General features: G+C 45.0%; 1 protein-coding gene across 2 annotated transcripts; it reads right to left on the bottom strand.

Annotated features, from left to right (window-relative positions):
- Window positions 1–10,661: 10,661 nt before the first annotated feature.
- On the bottom strand, window positions 10,662–17,609 carry TENT5A (terminal nucleotidyltransferase 5A). Of its 2 annotated transcripts, none has more exons than XM_070449830.1 (3): window positions 17,476–17,609; window positions 16,624–17,188; window positions 10,662–15,478 (listed from the first exon to the last, which is right to left on the bottom strand). In XM_070449830.1, the coding sequence occupies exons 2-3, from the start codon at window positions 17,149–17,151 to the stop codon at window positions 14,702–14,704; spliced, it is 1,305 nt and encodes a 434-aa protein (XP_070305931.1). In that variant the 5' UTR covers window positions 17,152–17,188; window positions 17,476–17,609; the 3' UTR covers window positions 10,662–14,701. The 2 variants fall into 2 exon arrangements, with proteins under 2 accessions (XP_070305931.1, XP_070305930.1); XM_070449829.1 differs by having other exon boundaries at window positions 17,420–17,609.
- Window positions 17,610–23,590: the final 5,981 nt, after the last annotated feature.

Consider the following 23,590-nt stretch of genomic DNA (forward strand, 5'->3'; position numbering starts at 1 on the left):
TTCTTTACAGTCTGAGCCACCTACTAGTCCATTGTTTTGGGCTTCTCAGGTGGCACTAGTGGTAAAGAACCCGACCACCAAAGCAGAAGATGTAAGAGATGTAGGTTCAATGCCTGGGTCAGGAAGATCCCCTGGAGGAGAACATGGCAACCCACTCCAGTATTCTTGCCTGGAGAATCCCATGGACAGAGGAGCTTGGCGGGCTATGGTTCATAGGGTCGCAAAGAGTCAGACATGACTGAAGTGACTTAGCACACAGCACACAGTCTATTTTTACAGTAAGCAAACAAAAATCCAAAGGGGTTACCTTGCTTAAAGTTAAATAAGTTGTAAGCAGTGGGACCAGATTCCAAGCTTGAAAGTTGACACTGTATTCTGTGCCCTTGCAGCCCTGCAGCCTTGGGGCAGGGCTGGCCCTTCCCACCCCCAGGCTGATGACGGATGGAGTCTAAGAGAAGAGCATGAGGCTCCATGCATCAGGCTCCCACTAAGCCTACTTTGCAATGAGTGTTTCTGGTTGCGTTACAGGAAAGAGAAGCTGCTCTAGAAGGCTCACCAAGAGTTTAAATGCAGAAAGAGGGTACTTACAAAATCTTGGAAAGGGCTGAGAGAAGTGAAGACAGACAGCCTACTGCACCTGTGCTCTAGTCTAGCCTGTGCAACTACTGACACCCACACAGCCTAGAGCCTGTGCTCTGCAACGAGAGAAGGCACCACAATGAGAAGCCTGTGCACTGCAGCTAGAGAGTAGCCCCCTGCTCGCTGCAACTCGAGAAAGCCCGCTCGCCACAAGGAAGACCCAGCACAGACAAAACTAAATAAATACAATTTTTTAAAAATTACAGATGCTCTTGCATCACTCAAGCCTGACTAAAGAAAAATCACATGAATGGGTTTCTTAAGCAGCATCTTAGAAACACTTCAACTAGTGCTGGTACAGGACTAGAATCCAGGCCCTCAGCCCTGGCCTTGCCCTCCACTCCTAATCACGCTCAACTATTCACCAAGTGACAAAGAATCTTGTTGACATCGTGTATTGAGAAAGGTTTGTGACATCATTAAGCAGACATTGCAGGCTAGGAGAAAAAAGCTAAGGAAGCTTTCAGGTGGCAGAAGTAAACAGGTGTGATCAGCCTTCAGCACAAGAAGACTAATGAACATTTCAGGAGTTATAGAAATGTATTCAGACTTTGCCATGTCTCATTATACTCTTTACCTTTCCTTTCAAACATTTTCTCCAAAATAAGAAAGAAAAAAAGAAAACAGATTCAGAAGCAGCCAGCTGGTAGCAGCCATTGTCAGTAAGATGTGATGTAAGCCAGACTAATTGATCACTTTTTAAAGATTAAGTGCCTCACTCTCTGTAATAGGACATACAGAAAATAGCTTTGACAGCACTGAAGTTGCTTACTGAATTCTGAGTAGTCACTAAAAATTTAAATCACGCTTAATTTTTGTCAGGTAATCCACTCACAATAGGCAATTTATGTGAACTCATCATGTAAGAAAAGCTCAGATACTCTTCCTGGATCTTACACCTGCTGTGTTGCTATGATGCACCTGCCATCTGGATAGATGGTTGATAGAGGGGATGTAGAAGGACCTGGATACCGATTTGCCTTGTGACTCAGGCGGAAATAGAATCTCCCTTACTCTGAATACTGAACTAATTCTAAAGGCCTCTATGTCTTATACACAAGCTCTGTCTCCCTGAGTCTCATTTTTTTTTTTACCTTAAAAGTGAGATGATCATAATATCCTTTTAATCTAATCCTAGGATTATTTTGGTGATTAAATGCAAAATATAATTATTTTATCAAATCAAATGCATACTACTGATATTATACACTGTCTGTCGGGCCTATGGGGACTCGTTCACATCATAGAACCACTCTTGTTCTTCGGGTTCACACTACTCCTCTGGGTTGGGCTGAGTAGCCTCTCTCCTGCTCTTAAGTTCAGAGGATGGAGAGAAAGCAGCACTGACCATCCACAGCCAAGGGTGAGACGAGGGAGGGGCTAGAGAGGTTAGGACATAGCAAAGAACGTGAAGTTCAAGACTCGCCCTGGAATCCTTTTTTCTTTTCCCCCTTTCAGCTGGAGAGCTAGAACTCTATCCCTCCTAAATTTCATTTCCTGCTCAGTAAAGTGGGGAAAAGAATGGCGCTATTAGCTGTTAACAAGATGATGGATGGTGTACATCAAGTGCTAAGCATCCTGACCCAGAGGAAGAACTCAGCAAACATCAGGTCCTCCCTCCAGGTGGCCTGGAAAGAGCACATGATACAGGCCCAGGGGAGAAAGACTTCTTGCGGAGTCAGAATTCTGGTAAGCACATACTGTCAACTACCATCCTCTCATGGAAATGAGGAAAAACTCTCTCTTTACATACCCATCTTTTATTTCCCCTACTGACTCTTAGGACCTTGAGTTGATTCAGAAGCCCCACACATACCTGCTTACAATGGAGCTTTCCATGAAATGCTCAGTGTGTGCATATATGCTCAATCACTTTAGTTGAGACCAACTCTTTGTGACCCTATGGACTGTAGCCTGCTAGGCTTCTCTGTCCATAAGGTTCTCTAGGCAAGAATACTGGTGTGGGTTGCCATGCCCTCCTCCAGGAGGGGCTCTTCCTGACTCAGGGACCAAACTTGCATCTCCTACATTGCAGGCAGATTCTTTACTGCTGAGCCACTGGAGAAGCCCAAAATGCTCAGTACTCTTTATGAAACATATCATGCTTGTTTCGCTTATCTCAACCAATTTCCCGCCTGACATCACTTCTAATGAGAATCACCATGGCTTAAGTGGTTTGGGACTTAGGACAATAAGCAGAAAGTTCAAGTCTGTTTGAATGAATACAAGTGGCAATAATGAAAGTCTGAAACAAATTTTAAAATGATTTCTTGAAGTCTGGGATTCAATTTCTTTGGCACTTATAGAACAGCATCTAAACTTTATTGTGACCATAAGCCAACACCACAGCAGGGGAATCCCCGGTGTCTCAGCAGTAAAGAACCTACCTGCAATGCAGAAGACACAGGAGACATAGGTTCGATCCCTGGGTCAGGAAGATCCCCTGGAGGAGGAAATGGCAACCCACTCCAGTACTTTTGCCTGGGCAATCCCATGGACAGAGGAGCCTGGCGGATTACAATCCATAGAATCACAAAGATTCAGACACAACTGAGCAACTGAGCACACACATACAAGCAACACCAGAACAGGCACGGGTGTCTGACAACACTACAGCATTCTGCAACCGGGACACTCCTGAAATAGCAACAGCAAATAGCCACGGCAGGTATGCTGCCCCAGGACAGGACTGTCAGTTCTGTGAGGTTTGACCAGATGAGGATGCCAGTGGAAACGCCAACCGTCTCATCAGCTGAAAGGGCTGATGAACAAACTGTCCTTTATGAATCTGCCTTCAAATAGCAGAGTGAATCCCTCCCCAACAGCCCCTCAGTTCAGCTCAGTCGCTCAGTCGTGTCCGACTCTTTGCAACCCCATGAATCGAAGCACACCAGGCCTCCCTGTCCATCACCAACTCCCGGAGTTTACTCAAACTCATGCCCATCGAGTCGGTGATGCCATCCAGCCATCTCATCCTCTGTTGTCCCCTTCTCCTCCTGCCCCCAATCCCTCCAAGCAAGAGAGTCTTTTCCAATGAGTCAGCTCTTCACATCAGGTGGCCAAAGTACTGGAGTTTCAGCTTCAACATCAGTCCTTCCAGTGAATACCCAGGACTTATCTCCTTCAGGATGGACTGGTTGGATCTCCTTGCAGTCCAAGGGACTCTCAAGAGTCTTCAACACCACAGTTCAAAAGCATCAATTTTTCGGCACTCAGCTTTCTTCACAGTCCAACTCTCACATCCATACATGACCACTGGAAAAACCATAGCCTTGACTAGACAGACCTTTGTTGGCAAAGTAATGTCTCTGCTTTTTAATATGCTATCTAGGTTGGTCATAAGTTTTCTTCCAAGGAGTAAGCGTCTTTTAATTTCATGGCTGCAGTCACCATCTGCAGTGATATTAGAACCCAAAAAAATGAAGTCTGACACTGTTCTCCCCATCTATTTCCCAAGAAGTGATGGGACCAGATGCCATGATCTTAGTTTTCTGAACGTTGAGCTTTAAGCCAACTTTTTCACTCTCCTCTTTCACTTTCATCAAGAGGCTCTTTAGTTCTTCACTTTCTGCCATAAGGGTGGTGTCATCTGCATATCTGAGGTTATTGATGTTTCTCCTGGCAATCTTGATTCCAGCTTGTTCTTTTTCCAACCCAGTGTTTCTCATGATGTGCTCTGCATATAAGTTAAATGAGCAGGGTGACAATATACAGCCTTGATGTACTCCTTTCCCTATTTGGAACCAATCTGTTGTTCCATGTCCAGTTCTAACTGTTGCTTCCTTACCTGCATACAGGTTTCTCAAGAGGCAGGTCAGGTGGTCTGGTATTCCCATGTCTTTCAGAATTTTCCACAGTTTATTGTGATCCACACAGTTGAAGGCTTTGGCATAGTCAATAAAGCAGAAATAGATGTTTTTCTGAAACTCTCTTGCTTTTTCGATGATCCAGTGTATATTGGCAATTTGATCTCTTGTTCCTCTGCCTTTTCTAAAACCAGCTTGAACATCTGGAAGTTCTCGGTTCATGTATTGCTGAAGCCTGGCTTGGAGAATTTTGAGCATTACTTTACTAAGAGCCCCTACCCTTACTTAAAATAGGAGACACACCTCAGTCTCTCTACTCTGCCAGAAAACTTCTCTCAGGGATTCCTTGGTTCTAAGAGATGGAGCAGGTGATGAAGAAGAGGCTCTAGTCACTGCACAGGACAACTAAGTCCTCAGTTTACCAGGCTGCCAGGTGAGGTCTGGTTTGGAACAGACAGAACACACCTGTGGGCACTAGAGGATAAACTATATCCATCATTCTTGTGCTGAGCACCAGGCCACACCAAGGCTACCTGTACAAACTGGCCCACTGTTCTCAACTGCTCAAGCTCAGGAACCAAGAAGAGGTATGAAGGCTCCTGCCGCAAACACCCCTATGGAGTCCATCTCTCTTCTACTGTCTGGGGCTCCATTCTTGCCTCAAGACTGGAATTTCTCCACCTGGGTCTCCTCTGGGCCCTTTCCATGAGCAGACATTTTCTGAGATACCATTCTTATTTTTAGCAGGATTCCCTGTTACGCTTCACTCTTCTTTTATCTTCTTTAACACCCTCCTAAATAGATATTCTGCCATACCTCTCATCCTGGGCCAAATGGGCTTCATTCATTCATTCACACACCAAAATATAGCAAGCACTTCCTACGTAGCAGGTGTTATTTTGGACCTTAAGAACATGGTGGCAAATTATAGATAAAGTTATTGCCTTTATGGAAATTAATTCTATGGTGATAAATAAGTCATAAATTAAGAAATAATCCATTTATAATATAATTTCAGGTAGGGACAGATATACTGATAATACGCATCTAAAATTGGGATAAAGGCTTAGAGTAACTTGGTAAAAATGCTGGAGGAAAACTCTAAATAGGAGGATCTCTCTGAGAAAGTAACACATCAATAACAACTAATGATGGTAATAATGATAATAATAACAATAAAGTAAGGGTACAAGAGATGCAAAAATCTGGGGAAAGAACTTTCCACAGAGCTGGAACAACCAGCAGATGCTCTAAAGAGGGAACGAGTTTGGCCACTCATTATTTTGGCAAAATTCTTAATTTCACTGCAGCTTCGTGTTTTATTTGTTTGTGCATATCCCTGTTTCACTTTTCAGTTAAGACCACAAGTGAAAAGGAGCCAGCTTTGTATAATCCTTTGTAATTCTTCACAGAGTATCAAGGCAAGGGCATAAGAAAGTAAGTATTTATTAAATGTTTGGATGATGGTGAAAGTTGTGGATTTCTCTTACTCAGTGCAGGCTGGAGGAGAACATAAGTAACCAATGACAGTTTTAAAAATGCTCCTTAAATAAGGTCTCTACCCTGACAAAACAAATACCCAGACTGACAACACACCCAGTTCTACACAAACTGGGAGCGGGTAAGGTCTGGGGTGCCTGGTGCATTTGAAACCTCTGAGAAAAGAACTTTCACAGCTCTGGGAAAAAGAAATTTAAAAAAAGGCAGCAAACACTAAGTTGTAATAACTTCAAGATGACAGTTAACCAGAAGTGGTTACATAAGAAACATTCAAGGGAATTTTAATGTGCTGCAGCAAACAGAATTATAGGGCAATAAAATTTCAAGGTGCATTCTAGTTAAGCCCTAAAGATTTTTGCAGTAGTTTTGAAAAAGAGAACGTAAACGTCCAGCAGCTTGGGGAGAATTTTTGCTTCCCTCAGCAGAAACTGCAAAATATCTATCTTTATCCTTCCTGCCAAACAAGCAAATGGCCAGTGCCTGTCCACACAGGGGGCTACCTGTGGGGAGATCTCCCTCTGAAAGCTCCCAGGAAGGCACATTTCAAGGGCTATTACCCTCACCCAGACTCCCCATTAGTCCACAGGACTCTTTATAGTACCCCATGCAGAGCTAAACCTCGTGAGTAATTAACTCCAGGGTAGCTGAAAAATTAAATTTCAGCAACTAAGTTCTGCTTGTAAGTGGAACCTAGCTTCTAAAGGTCAATGGACCAGGCCTTCCCCTTCTTTTGGGTCTCAGAGTCTAACACAAAGCTAAACACGTAAAAGGCATTCAGCAAATATTTAATGAATGAACCATGTTTCAAAGGGTTTGCTGTCACAGGGCTGCTCTCTGTGCATACAGTGTTTCATGGTACCTGAAGTTAGATATTAACAAGTTATAAAGTGTTCTGGACTCTAGCTGTATACTAGGAAACGTTTTTACCCTAATTTTGTAATCCAATGTAGGTTTCAGACTTGCCTGTTAAAATACAGGACTCCCAATTCAATTTGCATCTCAGATAAATACAGATAATTTTTAATATAAGTATGTCCAAAATATTGTATGGGACAAACTTACACTTTTAAAACAATCATGGCATCTCGGAATTTCAAATTTAACTGGGCATCGTGTATTTTTATTTCCAAATCTGGCAACTCTAACTCAGACTTTAGGCCTTGAACTTGATTGAATTTGTTTCTCTTCTCTGACAGTTGGACTCTAAAATGCAGATATTTTAATACTTCTTTACATTCCCTATTAAAATCAAGAACATATGAAGCGTGATCATCTTTACCTTATTTGAAGAGATCTATAGGAAGATACTCCAGACCGTATGCAATTCAGAACTAGGGCATAGGATGGCGATATCCATAGTGCCTAGTGTAGCTCCTTATGGTGAATTTTGCTAGAAGAAGAAAAAAAAGAAAGAATAGGGTTTCAGCCGTTTTCTAATGACATGGCCAGATGATGCCACAAAATCTTGGCATTACTGATAAGTACACACTGTGCTGGAAAATCAATAGTTTCTGAAGGGGATTCTGAAGGGAACTTTCCATTATGGAGGTTAGAAATAACTTAGCCCCACACTCATAAATTCCTGCCGTTGGGGCGCTCCATGTCCCTCGGCAGAAAGCTCGGGCCTCGTCCTAACTCCATAAACTACAACGCTAGAATGGCTGCTTTCAAAAATTACTAAGCGCATCTATTTTTGAAAACAGCATTTTTCAACGATTTTTAATGCCAGTGATTGAGCTGAGAAAGTAAATATAAGAGCAGCTGTCCCTTCACTTTAAGAAAACCTGATCTGCTGAAAGAGCTTAGGTAAGCAGGTAAATGGTGAAAGTGGTTATTTATATTAAATAATAATTCATTTCAACACTCCACCAACTATTAGCATCCCCTAGCATTTAGAAAAAATCATTTACTCCCTTGTAAAGAGCTCCTAAACAACTTCCCCGGGTTTTCTGTATATTAGGGTGATGAAATTTTCGTCCCCTGCTCCATATTTTAGTCCCCATATTTAAAAACATCTACATGATGGTTTGTAGTTACAACTAGTGTTCCCTTGCCTTAACGCTCTAAGGTAATATGAACTCTTCCTGCTGTTCTACAGAAAAAGACTTGCCTATAATTCAACTCTCTTCAATCCACTCCCTTTTCTCCAAAACTTGTAGATAAAATTTTTCTGATGTGTGTGAATAAAACACACACATATGCTCTCCTAACACTTAAGTATGGTAAACATTAAAAAATTAAACTCACTATGCATTACTGTTCCTACAAATAGATTCACTTCCCTGGAAATAGCAAAGAAGGATCAGTCTTCATTTTTCAGTAAACAATCTATTTGAGAATAGTTTTATGTTTAAAGAAAAATCATGAACAGAGTACAGAGAATTTCCACATACCCTACATCCACTTTCCCCACCGGTAATGTCCTACATTAGCATGGGACATTTGTCATAACTAATGAACTGAGATGGAAATATTATATTAATAACATGGCATTTATTCAGACTCCCTGAGATTTTAAGCTCACGTCATTTTCTTTCCCAGATCCCATCCAAGATACCAGAGGACATTCAGTTGTCATGTCTCCTTAGGTTCCTCTTCCCTGTAGCAGTTTTCAGATTTTCTATGTTTTAATGATTTAAGGAATACTAGTCTGATACTTGATAGTATGCCCCTCAATTCAAATTTGTCTTTTTCTTGTCTCATAATTAGACATTACGGCTTTGGAGAGGAAGATTGCGGAGGTAAAGTGCCATTTTCACCACCTCATAACCAAAAGTGCTTGTTATCTTCATGATTTATCACTGATGATGGGGACCATAACCGCCTGGCTTAGACGGTCCGTCAGGTCTCTCCACTGGTGTAAGCACTCTTTATTCACTTTTTCCATACAATGCACTTTAGAAAGAAGTCATCACACCCAGTTCATGCTTAAGAGGTGGGGAGTTAAGCTCTGCCTCCTGGAGTAAGCAGTATCTATACGGATTATTTGGAATTCTGCATGGGAAAGTTATTTTTTTGCTTCCATTTATTTACATAACCATTTCTATCCATGTGGACTCACAGACATTTTATATTTTAGGTTATAATCCAATACTACTATTATTTTTTTTTTTTTTGCTCAAATTGTTCCTGTTATGGCCATTGGAGTTCTCTCAGGTGGCCCCTGTGTCCTTTTGACATACCCTTCAGCCCTGTTTTTTGTTGTTGCTGTTTTTCCTTTTTTAGCACACCTTATCTTTCTGAAACAAGATGTTCCAGGTTCCTCTGAAGTATTCCTTGCCCCAGCCCTTGATCCAGCCATTTGTCAAAGGAGACCTGGTTCCTTTTTCAGGAGCACAGCATTATAAATGAAGACCTGGGTGTTGCCGGGTGAAAGCCATTGTCATTTTAAATCATTTTTCCTTCCCCCCTCCCACTTGACTGTATTTGCTATTAGACTGCAGGACGTTCATATTTTTATTTTAAACTTAGTTCTAAGAAGGAAATTACGGGTTAATTTCTGAGGTATTTAATGATTTTAACAGTTCATATTCTACTTAATATTCTAAGACTATGGTTTTGATTTCTTTGTTTTTGCTTTCTGGGTATTAATTTTTTATCTTTTGTTTTTATTCTTAAAGAAACTATGGTACAGAAGTTAAGATTATTCCCAAGGAAAGGAAGAGTGGGTTATTTCTCTCCAGGTTTAGCTAGGTGCAGTCTGGTAGTTCAACTAGAAATAGCAGGGTATACATAAGGCTACCCTTTAAGTAGGAGCTTAATATACACTGTCCTTATTCAACCCTTGCTTAAAAAGGAGTCTTGGTGATGACCACAGACATGCAAGGGATGGTTGTAAAAAAAATGAAGAGGTTGCAACAAAGGAAGAAGAGAATGCCACACAAATACCACCACCAAAGCAAATAACCACCTTGTATTTTTATAATGTGTATGTGAGGGAAACTGGCTTTGAATACCAGGAATGGCTCTTTCTCAGATACAGTGTCAAGCATGCATTCTGTCCAACATCAGAACTTTCAATGGTTTCATAAACCACATGGATGTCCTATAATAGCTGAGGCTTACCAAACTCTCATGCTACTAGTAGCGAGAAAGTCTCCAAAAAACACAAAGAAAAAAATAATAATAAGTGGCTGCTCCCTGGCAATCTGAACAGGTGAGATTACATGAAATGCTTGTCAAAGAGCAATGTCTTTGCACTCAGTACATGCACACAAACAAAGCACAATTTAGATCCTGTGATCACTCTTCCTTCCAATTAGTGACTTTCAAAAGGCCCTCCCTTCCTCCCAAGGTGAACACTCTGAGTAACACTATAGAGCCTTAGATGATACACATAAAACCGGTGATGACCTCATCACAGCACTTGGGCTACTCCCTAGAACCAAAGGCCCCTCAGGGCTACAACAGCCCTGCAGTCCAGAGTCAGGAGCCACTACTGATCCTGGAAGACAGCTCTGCCTGGGGCACTTAACACAGCTAAGCTCATAACCAGATTCAAAATGTCAGTACTCATTATCTAGATTCTAATGGAGCCGACTGAGCCAGTCAAGAGTTGGGCTGGCTGTAAAGTGGGCATTTTAGTGACTTGTACTCCAATCAGAAGTTGATAAAGGTGGGTCTTCTCCAAACACTGCCCCATCTTTTCTCACGGACACGGCTAGACTCAGAGGATACAGTCTTTAGCCAGCACAGACACGGAAGACAACACACAAATCAATAGAAAAAAATAACTTCTTTTTATTTACAAAAAAAAATCCAAATATTGGATGCTGTAAACAAAATTCACAATCTGTTCCCTCTAGCGTTGATTCAAACATGTCAGTTTTTAAAGAGTCCATTCTCCATCAACTCCTTTTCTGCCTGTGACACAGTCTAAAGTGAAAGTATTCGAAAAGAGTGACCCCAGAAGCAGCTTGCTGCAAACAGGACGTCTAGGAGCAGGCGATGGTTGTAGAGAGGTCGAAGAGAGAGACAGCCAGCGGGCAGAGACTCCTCCATTCTGCAAGGATTTGCAGCCAGTCTCACCAAGTTACTTGCCATCTTCCAACTCTGTACTTTGACCACGTACTTTGTTAGCAAGCCATTATTATGACAAAATATTACACAGAGATTCTTTCTTAGCACTAAAAAGGCTATGCTATGAGAGATCATAAAGAAAGATTATATTCAAACAGGTGCTATATATGAAATTACTTTTTTTGGCTTTTTGGCGTCATCTAACACATGTTGTCTTCAAACAACAAAAAAAGCTTATTTCTGAACTGCTGACAGCTTTTAACATAATACATTTCATTTACAAAATAGCTCACAATATTTATTTGACAAGCATTGCACTGAAAACAACTTTACACGCAGTAAGGCAACCTACAATAAGCAAACAGAAAGGGATGGCAAAAATGAACAGTATGTTCACTTTTCTTGGCGTTTCCTCCTTGGCTTGGCTTACAGACCTTCTTCCATCCTTGCAATGCTGGAGCCTGGTTAAAACAGTCCACCCAATACCAAGAGTGAGCAAATATTTGATCCTGTTTCTGGAAAGGAAAAGTCCATCTTGATGCAGGACATCTTGAGGCAACGAGACTTTACTGCAAATAAAGTCAACTTGTTAAAAGGGCACTGTCATGGGTGAAGTGCTCCCTGATGTGCCAGGCTGGACAGGTGAGAAGAGCCTCCAGCAGAGGGAAAAAAAAAAAAAAAAAAAAAAAAAACTTCTTCCTGCTTTAAAGTAACAGCACACTCGGCCAGATAAACACAAAGGTAAGCAAATCACAGACACTAATCAGGAGTTGAGAGCTGTCTTTTCTTCTGACCTATGACACATGGCTCTCTCTCACCAGACATTCAAATGTTTAGGCCACACATCCACAAAGATAAGACATATATTCCACTGTTTGTTCAACTACATATGCACAAGACTATAGTACATACAAAAGGGAAATAAATTATATCAAAGTAAATGCCGAAGGTTGTCTTGAGTACAGCCTGTTACTAACTGAATGCCAGGTGCTGGCATTTCCGACTATGCTACCAGCCCCGGAGTAAGCAAAAAAAGAACATAAATATCTGAGAAAACAAATGAAAAGTGTATTTTTCAAAGAAGGCCCCTCCATACAAGAATCTGTGCCATAAAATAACAGTGGATCGTTACTCTGGCAGAGCTGGAGACCTCCAGATTCTTTGTGAAATAGTGGATGACTCATCCGTCAAGAGTTAGGATGAGAAGAAAGAAGGCAGATGCCCAGCCGCTCCTCCTCCATTCCTGAGTGTTCCCTTAGCTTTAATCTTAGGGAATGTCCAAACAGGTAAGGAGGATGGAGCTCTGGGTTTCTGACGGTTAAGTATCAGGCTTAATCTGCAAATGGAACATTTCCTGGTAATTCGCAATGAATATCTCAAAACCCAGGGCTGGAGTGAGCGAGTCGGAGCCAACATGGGAGAAGAAGTTCCCTAGGAAACAGCGAGTGGCAGTGCAATAGCTGTTACAGCTGGGACAGAGTTCACAGGGAGGCTGCTACAGCAAACCCATCAAGTTCCGGTGAAGGCTTCAAAGAAAGATGCGCAAGAAAGGTAGTTGGATGGATTAAACTAACAATGAGCATCTGAGGGATGCCCAGATAACAAACAGATTACACTGCCAATAGGATGATGCTATTTTCTTCCCCAATCCCTCTCTAATGGATAACAACAATCAGCTGATTCTTCAGAGGGCTGCACATAGTAAGCAGTCATCCACTAGGGTTGGTAAGGGATGATGTGGCTGCCTCACAAGACAAGAGGGAAGGTTTTTGGATGTTAGTTTTGTTTTCAACAGATGCATTTTCAGAGACCAGTGTCCAAAGAAATTAAAGGCTGGGAGAAGGGATGGGTTCAAGATTAGCTGTCACTGAACTGAAACAGTAATGCCAGTTCATTTCACAAAGGTGTAACTGGTCTCTTGAGACAGAAAATAAAGTTGGATCTGATTCAATGCAAAGTGAGTGAATTTGAAGTACAGTACTAAATATTTAAATGCAGTGTGACAACCAGATCGAAGATGTTTCATGTTGGCATGAATTTATAAAATTTTATATATAATATATATCTCATATATAAATTTTAAGCAATTGTGCAAATACTCTTTAAAAAGGGTCATTTCACATTTACTAAACTCTAGTGGTCCTGGAATGCATAATGCACTCATTTAAAAATTCATTTAAATATTAATAAGTAGTGTTCAGATCACCAGAAATTCTTTTGAGCTGTCAGGGATTTAAACAGACTATCACTGATCCATGATCCACTGGATTATACACCATGGAGGTATGCAAGTATTACAAAAACTAAAAGGGTTCAAACTGTCAAAATGGCAGTTCAGTATAAAAAAAAGAGTGCTCTGCCAAACAAATATTCTCCCATTTGTGGAATTCTATGGCTCACAAAATAAAAAGAAAAAAAAAACACTCACTAAAAAGGTATAATCTCTGCTCAATCTATCAAATATATTAATTGCTTTCCTCCTTCATTCACTTTAAGATTTTTAGATGTGGGATTTAATTCATCACTGCAATATGCCCACGTCTCAGGTCATCCTGTTGAAAACATAAAAGCACACAGTATTTAAACATTTCCTATTTGCTACATTATTCTAGACCATAGTCAATGAACTGTGTGTATATACACATATCACAAATATGTATATATATACACATAATATACACACACATACACATGTACCTAGGATAACATCACACCAACAAGGTTAAATTTATACAAGTATTTGTCAAGAAAAAAATAGGGCATCTCCTCCACCATTCACAAGCTTATGTGTTGTTTTATTTTCTTCTTGAGTCCCTGATAAAATAAAAGTCATTAAACCATAAAATTTTTCCACTTCAAATTTTCAGAAGGCAACAGGCACTTTGATGTATATTGGTGTGTAACAAATATAGTAACTCTTTATATATTCTACTATCTCTCTTCTACTCGGGTATTTTTATCTGGTAAATCTTTGGTCCTTGAGCATACTTTCTTTCTACAGCTGTTTTTGCTTGCATTTTCACATTTTAAAAAATGTGAGCTATGCACGCAGCTGGAAATAATGGATTGTGTCATCATAAGTTCTGCAGTTTGTTATGAGAACTGCACCAACCTACTACTGTTCATTTGGAGCAAGCCATTTCTATTAGCGCAATGGGAGAGTTCCACAGATAGTATTCGCTACAAGCCTCAGCAATTCCAATGTTGGTGTACCCCTTATTCCTGTACTATTGTTACTATCTGAACTCCTGAATTGATAACTAAGTTGGAGGGAGACCTTTTTTTAATCTCCATATATTCCCTTTTGTGAATTCCATCGTATAAAAGACTATCCACTTGTCTTTTTTTCCTACGGCAAAGCTATGGGAGCAGGTACTGCAAACCCATATTGTCATCAAACTTTTTTTCCTCTGTCTCTTGTTATTTTAGGAGAACCTGGTTGCTTTTAATGACAGGTCTCTTTTGTTTCAGGAAAGAATCCAATTGGGTAGGAGAATCAGGTGGGAGGGTTGGTGGTGGTGGGTGGGTTATTTCGAGATCGTGCCCCCGTACCTATGAAAAGATCCACAAAGCTTTGCCAAGTTTAAGACCAGGAGCAGATCATCATTGCACAAAACATATCCCTAATCAGGGCTGGGTCATTCAGCCTTTTTCTTTTTATTTTTCTTTTCTCTCTCTTTTTTTTTTTTCCTATTTTGTCTGAAATGGCTTCCCCACAGGACATTCTCAAATGATTCTTAATTGCAGGGTAGCCAAGTGGAGTATGTCTGTTGCTGGCATGTGAACACTGGCTGGACCTGTGCAATATAGTAATTGCTAAAGTTGGCATCTGCTACATAGGGAGCCGGCTGGTAATAGCAAGTGACATTGGCCACGTTAGGGATGACATTCTGGTCAGCTAGCACCCGGATAGCCAGCATTGTGATCAGGTTTAAAGTCTGTCTTCTTTCATGTCCCATCAGACACACGGTACTCTCATTCACCACTCCATGAAGGGTCATGAGATAGTCATACTTGCGGTCTTCCAAGCCCACGAAGTGGTTCTGCAAATAGGACTCCAGTTTTCTCTGCTGCTCTCCAATGTCTGAGAAGTCGATGAAAAACCGGGAACACATATACCTCTGAAGGGTCTTGATCTCATCAGAGGCCGGCCTAAAGCCCCTCACTAAGAGGTTGCAGTACTTTAGCAGGCCTCCCCCTCTGATTTCCTCTGGGTTCCGCGTGGCAATGATCTTGTTACAAAGGTGATCAAAGGCTTCATGGAAATCGCCATAGACGCTCTCCCCAATTATTGTGGGGTGAAACGTTTCAGTCATCGGGTTCTCTGAACATTCGTAAAAGAGGAGAAGAGAGTCTAATTTGATTTGAAAAGAATCTACACTAAATTCAAACTGCCTCCGGAGGGAATCCACAAATTTCAGTTCCACATTTTTGCCACTGTTGTTTGACAGGGATATAAGACTCCATCGATCAGAGTCATTGCACACTTTAACCATTTTCTGCACATAAGCTTCCTACAATTTAAAAGACAAAACAAGAAGATGAGCAAACCTAGAAAAAAAATAATAAATACATCCTCATCACAGCTGAGAATCATTTTGCTCCTTCCCTTTTGTTTTGTCAAGTTTCAGCAAAACACTACCTACAAATTTAAACATTAAACAGTCTTCTGAAAACAACAACCAAAAAATACATTTAACGAGTGGTTCTGCTGTCTGGGAAAGAGACTAGAAGTAATAGTTTGAGGCTTTTGGCAGACATAGCACAGTACTAAGCGGTTCTGTTGTCATGTCTGACTTTTGAAATGTTATTTTCTGAGAATGTTCTTATAGGTACAAGCTTCACACAATATAGCCACAATATTCAAAAGACAGAAGGGCCTACAGTGAAAAGTCAGTCTGCCTCTCATCCTGCCCCTAGTCACCTAGTTTCCCCTCCACCCCCCAGGCAACTGATAGGATCAGTATCTTATGGATACCCGCTGGGATTCTGCAGCTAAAATCAAATATGAACTAAATTAAGACATTCTGGGAGGCTGGTTCCTCCGATCATTTTAACTAATTGCATAAAACGCGCTTTGCGCCAAAGTGGGGAGGAGGGGACGCATTATATCCCAAACCCAAGAACCAACCCGGAGAAGAGCTTTATTTATTCTTAATGCCTGCAGTCAGCAGAAAGCAGCTACAAAATCTAGTCACATTTTCCAATACAATAATAAGCCCATTGACTCGCCTCTGCTGCAGGCTGCTCTTTTTCCCAGAGACTCAATCATCCAATGACTCAAAAAAAAAAAAAAAGAGGACAACATTTCACTCTTCTACTTATCAGAATGTACGAATGTACTCCGGACACGTCTCAAGCAAGGAAAGCCAAGAGTTAAAAAATAAGGAGAAGGAAGAGAGGGCAGGGCAGATGAGGAAGCAGAAGGCGCGGGGCGCTGAAGCAGCAAGTCAAGGAAAACACTCAGACACAAGTCCACGCACCTTCGTGAACTCAGGAAAAAAAAAAAAAACTCAAAAGCAAAATCAGCCAGGGCGCGCATACGGGTCCGGGTGGCCGACCCGAGCCCCGGTGTCAGCCGTGCAGCACTCGCGCCCGGCCCACCGGGGGGGGGGCCCGGCTCCTCTGGGGTGGGGGGTGGGGGGGTGGTGTGCTTTACCTTGAGCGTGAGTGGTGTGATCTTCTCCTTGTTCACCCCTTCGGGTAAGAAGTCCAACAGGCAGTCCAGCACGACGTCCTTCACAGTCTGAAACTCCTCTTCCCCGCGCAGGTCGGCGCAGAAGATGAGGTCCAGGTCTTTGTAGCCCAGGCCGCTGTCCTGGTGCAGGACGTGGCTGGCGGCCGAGCCGTTGAGGCGCACGTCGCGGACGCCGATGCGCTTCTCGGCCAGCCGCCGCCGCACCACTTTCACGATCAGGCTGGGCTGCAGCTCGAGCGTGGGGAAGTTGCCGCGCCCGTGGATTGGGATGGTCTCGCTCAGGATGCCATCCAGCCGCTGCACTTGCTCCCAGTTCAGCACGTTGCAGTGCGCCGTGGGGCTCTCGCAGTATTCCAAGCAATGCCCGGGGAACCCGCCGCCACCGCCGCCGCCGCAGTCGCCGCCACTCAGATCGCCGCCCAGGGGGATGTAGGGGCCGCTGGCCAGCTCGTCCTCGGCCATGGCAAAGTACCCTTCGCCTTCCGCCATGAAGTGCCCGCCGAACGCCACTTGGCCCTGGTCGGTCCTAAGAGAGAACGGGGTGGGGGGGTGGGGGGAGTGGGGAAAGGAGCGCGCTGAGGACGCTGAGGAGCGGCCGGGCGGACAGGGGGGCCCCGCGGAGGCAAGAACGCGCCCCCTTTCCCCGCTTGAATCCCCCCCCCGCCTCGCCTTGGGGGGCACCCCGGAGACGCTCCCTCCCCAGGCCCCCGCGGTCCCCCAGCCGCGCGCGCCGCGCCCCGCAAGAGCAGCCCCGCACCAAAAGTATCTCTGATGCATCTGGAAAAGCGCAAGCGGGAGTCCCGTCTGTGTCACCTGGAGGCGGCCGCCCCTTCTAGGAGCGCGGCGAGCGAGAGACTGCGAGGCGACAACTCTTCAGGAGCAGCGAGTGCGCTCCCTGCCGCGGCGAGCGACTCGAGTCCTTCCTTAGACCCCCGCCGCCCGCGCCGGCCACTCCCGCCCCTCGCCCCCGCCCGCGCCGCCTGAGTCGCGGTGGTCCCGGAGGTGGCGGCTCCTGCTGCCGCCGCCGCCGCCGCACACGTTCCTGTCTCTGGAGCTTTAGCAGTTGTGCGGGAGAAACGGCCTCAGTACTTTTTTTATACGAGGTCCTCTGGGCGCTTCCGGGGCCCGGCGCCGCACGAATCGCCACACCCTCCTCATCTGCATAGGGCACCGCCCCCGCCCGCCCGCCCGCCAGCCCCGCGGCCGGAGCCCCGCGGAGCTGAAGGCAGCCGGTCCCGGAGCGCGAGGCCGGAGGCGGGTGTGAGTGTGCACTCCTGTGCATGTACGTATATCTGACGTATGGATTTCCCCCCCGACACACACACACACACAAACACACACACACACACACACAAAACCCCTCTTTTTATTTTTTTCCCCCTCCAACGAAGAAACATTTCCGATTCCTCAAGAGTTCTAAGTCGCCCGCACAAACGGAGCCCGGCGAAATTCGCGCAACTGCAGAAACTTCCCAAAACATAAAATTCTCGCCTTTTCTGGCGCGTCATTATAGCTTATGGACGGGGTTCCAGAAGTTCTTTCGACTCCCCCCACCCCCGACCATCGTTTTATTAGACAATGTGTGGTGTAAAGCTAGTCCATTTACTCCGTTAATAAACCCGGCCTCGGCGAGAACTAAGGCGCCCACTTCCCCGTGCCGGTCAGGCGGCGCGCGCGAGGGGCAGGGCGAGCTCCCCCGGGTTTCGATTCTCGAGACCTCAGGCGGCGCGGGGAGCTCGGCGTGAGCCCGCGGCGCGCGGGGGCGGAGCGTGCGCCTGTCTCCCGCGCGCGCGAGCGGGCCGGGGCGGCCGGGGGCGCGGCACGGGGCCAGCGCGCGTCCCCGAGCGGGAGCTCCGGCGGGCCTGACAGCCGGAAGGGCGCGCGGCCAGCGTCTGAGGACCCGGCGGGCCCGGAGTGCGGCGCGCGGGGAGCGCGCGGCCGTTGGGTCGCGCGAAAGGCTGCCGAGCCGGGCCGGACGCTCCGGCGGCGCGGTTTCTTCCCGAAATCTGAGGCGGAGAACCGCGTTCGTTCCTGGGGCGTTTAAGGTTTTCCTTTTTCAAGTGAGTGTGCTAATGTCAGTGTGAAACGAGCTGGTGTTCCACGACCCGCGAAAAGTACGAGTTTAAAGGACACAAGCGTTCCTCTCGCAGCCCCTCAACTTCAGTCGCCTCAGCGGCGCGAAAGGAGCGTGGTGTTATCTCCGCGAGCCCTCGCGCTCACACCCATCCCCCCCCTCCCCGGTCTTTGCTAGAAAGCGCCCCCCTTTCTTCGGACTGTCAATTCTGGCTGCTCTATACCTCTTTTCAAACTTAAAAGAGTAACTTTCCTTCTCATGGAGGCCGTGGGCTCCTGAGGTGGTGGTAGCGGGGGTGCGCCTGGGAAGCTTGGAAACTCCCGCCTGTGGCCCCGCACGACCCCGGCCGCCCTGCCTGCGAGCGAACACGACCCACCCCCTCCGAACAGGGGGAGCCCCGGCCTCGTCACCGTGCTGAGCGCCTGGACGGGGGTGTTGGGGGGTTAGGGGGGGACTGTCACCCGCCGAGCCTCCAGCTGCGTGGCAACGCCGCCCCCTGCCGGTGCCCTGCGGAGCTGCTCTCAAAGCGGAGGAACCAGCGGGACTGCAGACGGAAGCCATTACTCCTCAGCGCAGGCCTGGAGAGGTGCAGGAGTCGGAGAAGGGAAGAGCAGCCACACGATTCTCACTGGTCCATCGCTTCCCCAGATGCACATTCCCATGAATATGGATCTAGTCACCTGTGCATAACTGCGCGTATGTTGTGAGAGAAGTGTGATTTGACATAGAGCAGTGGTGGACTTGGATGTCCCTGGTGGCACAGTGGATAAGAATCCGCCTGCAGATGTAGGAGACATGAGAGACGCGGGTTCCATCCCTGGATCGGGAAGATCCCCTGGAGGAGGGCGTGCAACCCTTTACAGCACTCTTGCCTGGAGAACCCCATGGACAGAGGAGCCTGGTGGGCTACAGCCCACGGGGTCGCAAACAGTCTGAAGCAACTTGGCACACACACACAGTGGTGGACTAGCTGAGACCAGGAGAGCTGGGGAGACGAGAGAAGCGGCGTCCTTTAGATCGGATCTGGAAAAGTGGACTTGGCTTGGTAGTTGAGGAGGGAGAAGAGCACTACCTACCAGCAAAAGGGAAGAGTGTAAGAGAATTGGAGTTTGAGCAAGGCCTTATAGACCGCCGCTGTAAGAAATGAGATTGGTGGTACATTTCGATACATACCAGGTTGGTTTCTAGGAACTTCGTGAGAACCTCCGGGCAATACTCTGCTTAACTCTTTACAAGTAACACCTCGTTTAATCTTCACTTGAGAAGATATCCTCTATCACAGGGATTTGGAAACAAGAACTGTGAGGTAGAGATTTGCCCAAGTGAGTTCAGCCCTTGAAACCAACCCTTTTCTCTGGGGAGTGCTATTTAGCCATTGTTTTCAGGAAATAGGATACAGGTAGCCTACCAGTACCTTCTGGTAATTTGAACCTCTGAATTTGAACGAAAAAGAAAAGGTCTTTTCTATAACGAAACACATGACAAAGGCTAATATGAATTCTGCCCCTGAAAACAAAAGCAATGGAGTTAGACTATGTAGTAGGTGAAAATGAAAGTTAGTCACTCAGTGATGTCTGACTGTTTGCGGCTCCTTGGACCGTAGCCTGCCAGGTTCCTCTGTCCATGGAATTCTCCACTCAAGACTACTGAAGTAGGTAGTCATTCCTTTCTCCAGGGGATCTTTCCGACCCAGGGCTTGAACCTGGGTCTCCAGCATTGCAGGTGGATTCTTTTCTGTCTGAGCCACCTGAGAAGCCCAGTATTAGGTACACTGCACTAAAAAAAAAAAAAAAAAAAAATCAAAGATTTAGCCCCACTGCCATTATTTTGTACTTTAAGCCTTCTCCCAAAAAAAGTGGGGAAGGTAAAAAGAAAAAAAAGCTTTAGAGTCTCTGAGCCCTTGGCTACCCGGGCTTCAGGAAATCTTCAAGATTTTGGTCTGTGGGGCTAACGGAATCTACATTTTAGGAAGTTGCCCATGCGATTCCTAACGCAAGGGCCCAGCCATAATTTACACCGGGCTGACAAGGGATACTGGCAGCCTGGTTCTCTAGGTGGGCAGCCCCTCTCCCTGGCAGAGGCTGCTCTTTTCTGCCTGGCTACTCTCATGACCTCTCCCAAGAGTGGAGAGCAAGGCTGAGAGGCAGAGGTGGAGCCTGAGGCCAGCTCCAGAGAGTCTGCAGTGCATCAGACCCTGTGCTGGAGAAGGGTGAGTCCCAGGAGCAGTGGGGCAAGACACCTTCTCCCAAGTTGCCAGGGCCTTGTGGCTGACACTTCCCTGACCCTCTAACAAAGCATTACCCCTCTCCATCTGGGCTCTCCCTTCCTAGCACCCTTCCTAATCCCAATAATCCAGACCTGCCACCTCCTGTGCTATTACATCTGGGATCTCTTACTTTTGGCAACACTGCATAGTGTTTTGAATGAATTCATATGGGCCTGATTCATAGTGGCCACTTGATACATACTGTCGAATGAAAGCATCTGTTGTTCTTTGTCCCTCTTCTCCCTGTCTTCAAACTGAGAAAACATTTACATTCTGGAAAGGAAAAGGTTCATCCTTACATGAAATTGCAAATTTTGCAATTGCAAGTATTTTTTCCCCCTAGAAACCAAACTAACTATCAAATGAGAAAGTCCCCACTCTCCAAACATGTTCATTGCCAAGATCACCTCTCAACACGGTTATCCTTGGATTAAATTTAGATGCAGAGTTGCCATATACATGTCTGTATACTAGGCTTTAAATAGGCGTTAATTTCTGTAGCTTTTTGGTAAATAATTTACTTTTTTCTCATCTTAAAGGGTAGAAAGATCTATGGCAATATAATGCTGTATGTCTGTATCTGTAGTTCTTAAAGGAAAGCTGAAAAAAAGAAACACTTATGACTAGTCAACCTTGATTTAAAAGTAATAGTGACAGTCAGTATGGACTTAGCAAAATAAGAAATTCCGTTTTGGCCTGGATAGTACTTAATATTATTGAGTTGGTTATAATGTGCCAGACACTATGGTTAGTATTTTATAGACACCATTTCTTTTAAACTTTCTCCACATAGCAGAGCTCTACATATCCCGTCCCCGTTTTCCAGATAGGGAAGATGAGGCAGAGGAAGGTTAAGGAAATCACAGAAGTGGCAGTGCCACTCCTGTGGCTGCTCTCCGTGGCTTTCCCTCTGGGAGCCTTCCTTCCCCTGCCATTTCATTTTCCTTTTAGGCTTAAAATTGAACTGGGGCTGTGCTCTGCTCCTACCTTCTTTCCAAATTCTATATGCTCAGATTGTATAGAACGTTGAAGACCAAGATGTTTTGTCTTGAAACAGCTGCTGAGGTCAGAATGCACCTGCCTGGGTGGATGAGAGTTTCTTCCTCAGTCAGAAAGGCCCATCTCCCTGACTGGGGGATCCAGAAAGTTAGCAGCCTTCCAAAGAGGCTTTGAGAAAACCACACACACACACACACACGCACACAGAAACAGGGTGAGAGGATCACAGTCTGCCCCAAGTTCACTTAGCGGTCTTGCTACCCTTCCCATTTTGCTTTGTCTGCTTCCTGTCTTTTCAGGAATGGTTTCAGAAGATAACCAGCAAATAAATATGCAACGATTCCGCCACGCTCACATCCAAACTTTGCTTAGAACACAGCAGTGGGGCCTAGTTCCTCTCTCTCCCCAGATTGTTGTCTTGCTCTTCATCTTTTCACACCAGCTCTCTCCACTTTCTCCATGGATTATCCACCTTGCCCTGCCCTTGCCCTTTCCACCAAAAGTGACAAAACTGCAGAAATACCTTGTCCCCTCACCCCCACCCTGGGTCAGAGCAGTGGGATGTCAAGACTTTGGGCCACTCCCCACACCCTTGCCATTCACCACCTTCCTAGGGTAGAGTGGTTCCTGAGGCTATGGAGGACAGACAGGCACCCTTCTCCAGCCATGTTCACACAGAAGTCCACACTGCAGGGCAAACAAAAGCTTTCTGTCATCCAGTTATTATTAGTAGAACAGCAGCCAATCAAAGGGCTTCATGTAAAAATTAAAACTCCCTTGGGAAACTAGTCAATACATTACCTGTTTTCCCAGGGAATGCTGCTTGTGAAATGACTCTGCTCATATTTCTTCAGGGAAATAAAGGTTTATTCAAGGCCTATCAAAGGCGAGAGACATCCTAAATCATACAGCTTCTAGTCTTGAGAATAACAGCTCAGCATCGTTATTACCTATATGGTTGTTAGCAATCGACAGATTGACTTCTATAATTTAAACTTTTCAACACTTTTTTCCTGTTTTATTTCATTTTATCTTCAAAATTATCCTGACCAATGTGCAGTGCTGGAAATTCTAGGTGATTTTCGCAGGTTTACATCTCTAATTCTGGAAAAGTCAAAGTAAGACTCAGTTGCTTTCAGTCATGGGCCAGCGTCCCTTTCTCGGCACCACATGGTTTAATCTTTCATACACTCAAAATCTGTGAGTGTATTTCAGTGATCAGTAAGAAATTGTTCAGTTTGAAGGGAACTTCTAGCCACAAAGAACATCGTTTGTATGGACTACATTCTCACCTGTGAACATCTTACAAAAACTGTTGAGCATCTCCTAAGTGTCATTTCCTAAGGTTATTTTTAAGAGTATTTATTTGACATAGGGCTTCCCTGGTGGCTCAGAGGTTAAAGCATCTGCCTGTAATGCGTGAGACCTGGGTTCGATCCCTGGGTCAGGAAGATCCCCTGAAGAAGGAAATGGCAACCCACTCCAGTATTCTTGCCTGGAGAATCCCATGGATGGAGAATCCCATGGATGGAGGAGCCTGGTGGGCTGCAGTCCATGGGGTCCCAAAGAGTTGGACACGACTGAGCGAC

This window comes from Odocoileus virginianus, chromosome 19, assembly GCF_023699985.2.
Source record: "Odocoileus virginianus isolate 20LAN1187 ecotype Illinois chromosome 19, Ovbor_1.2, whole genome shotgun sequence".
Taxonomy (NCBI): domain Eukaryota; kingdom Metazoa; phylum Chordata; class Mammalia; order Artiodactyla; family Cervidae; genus Odocoileus; species Odocoileus virginianus.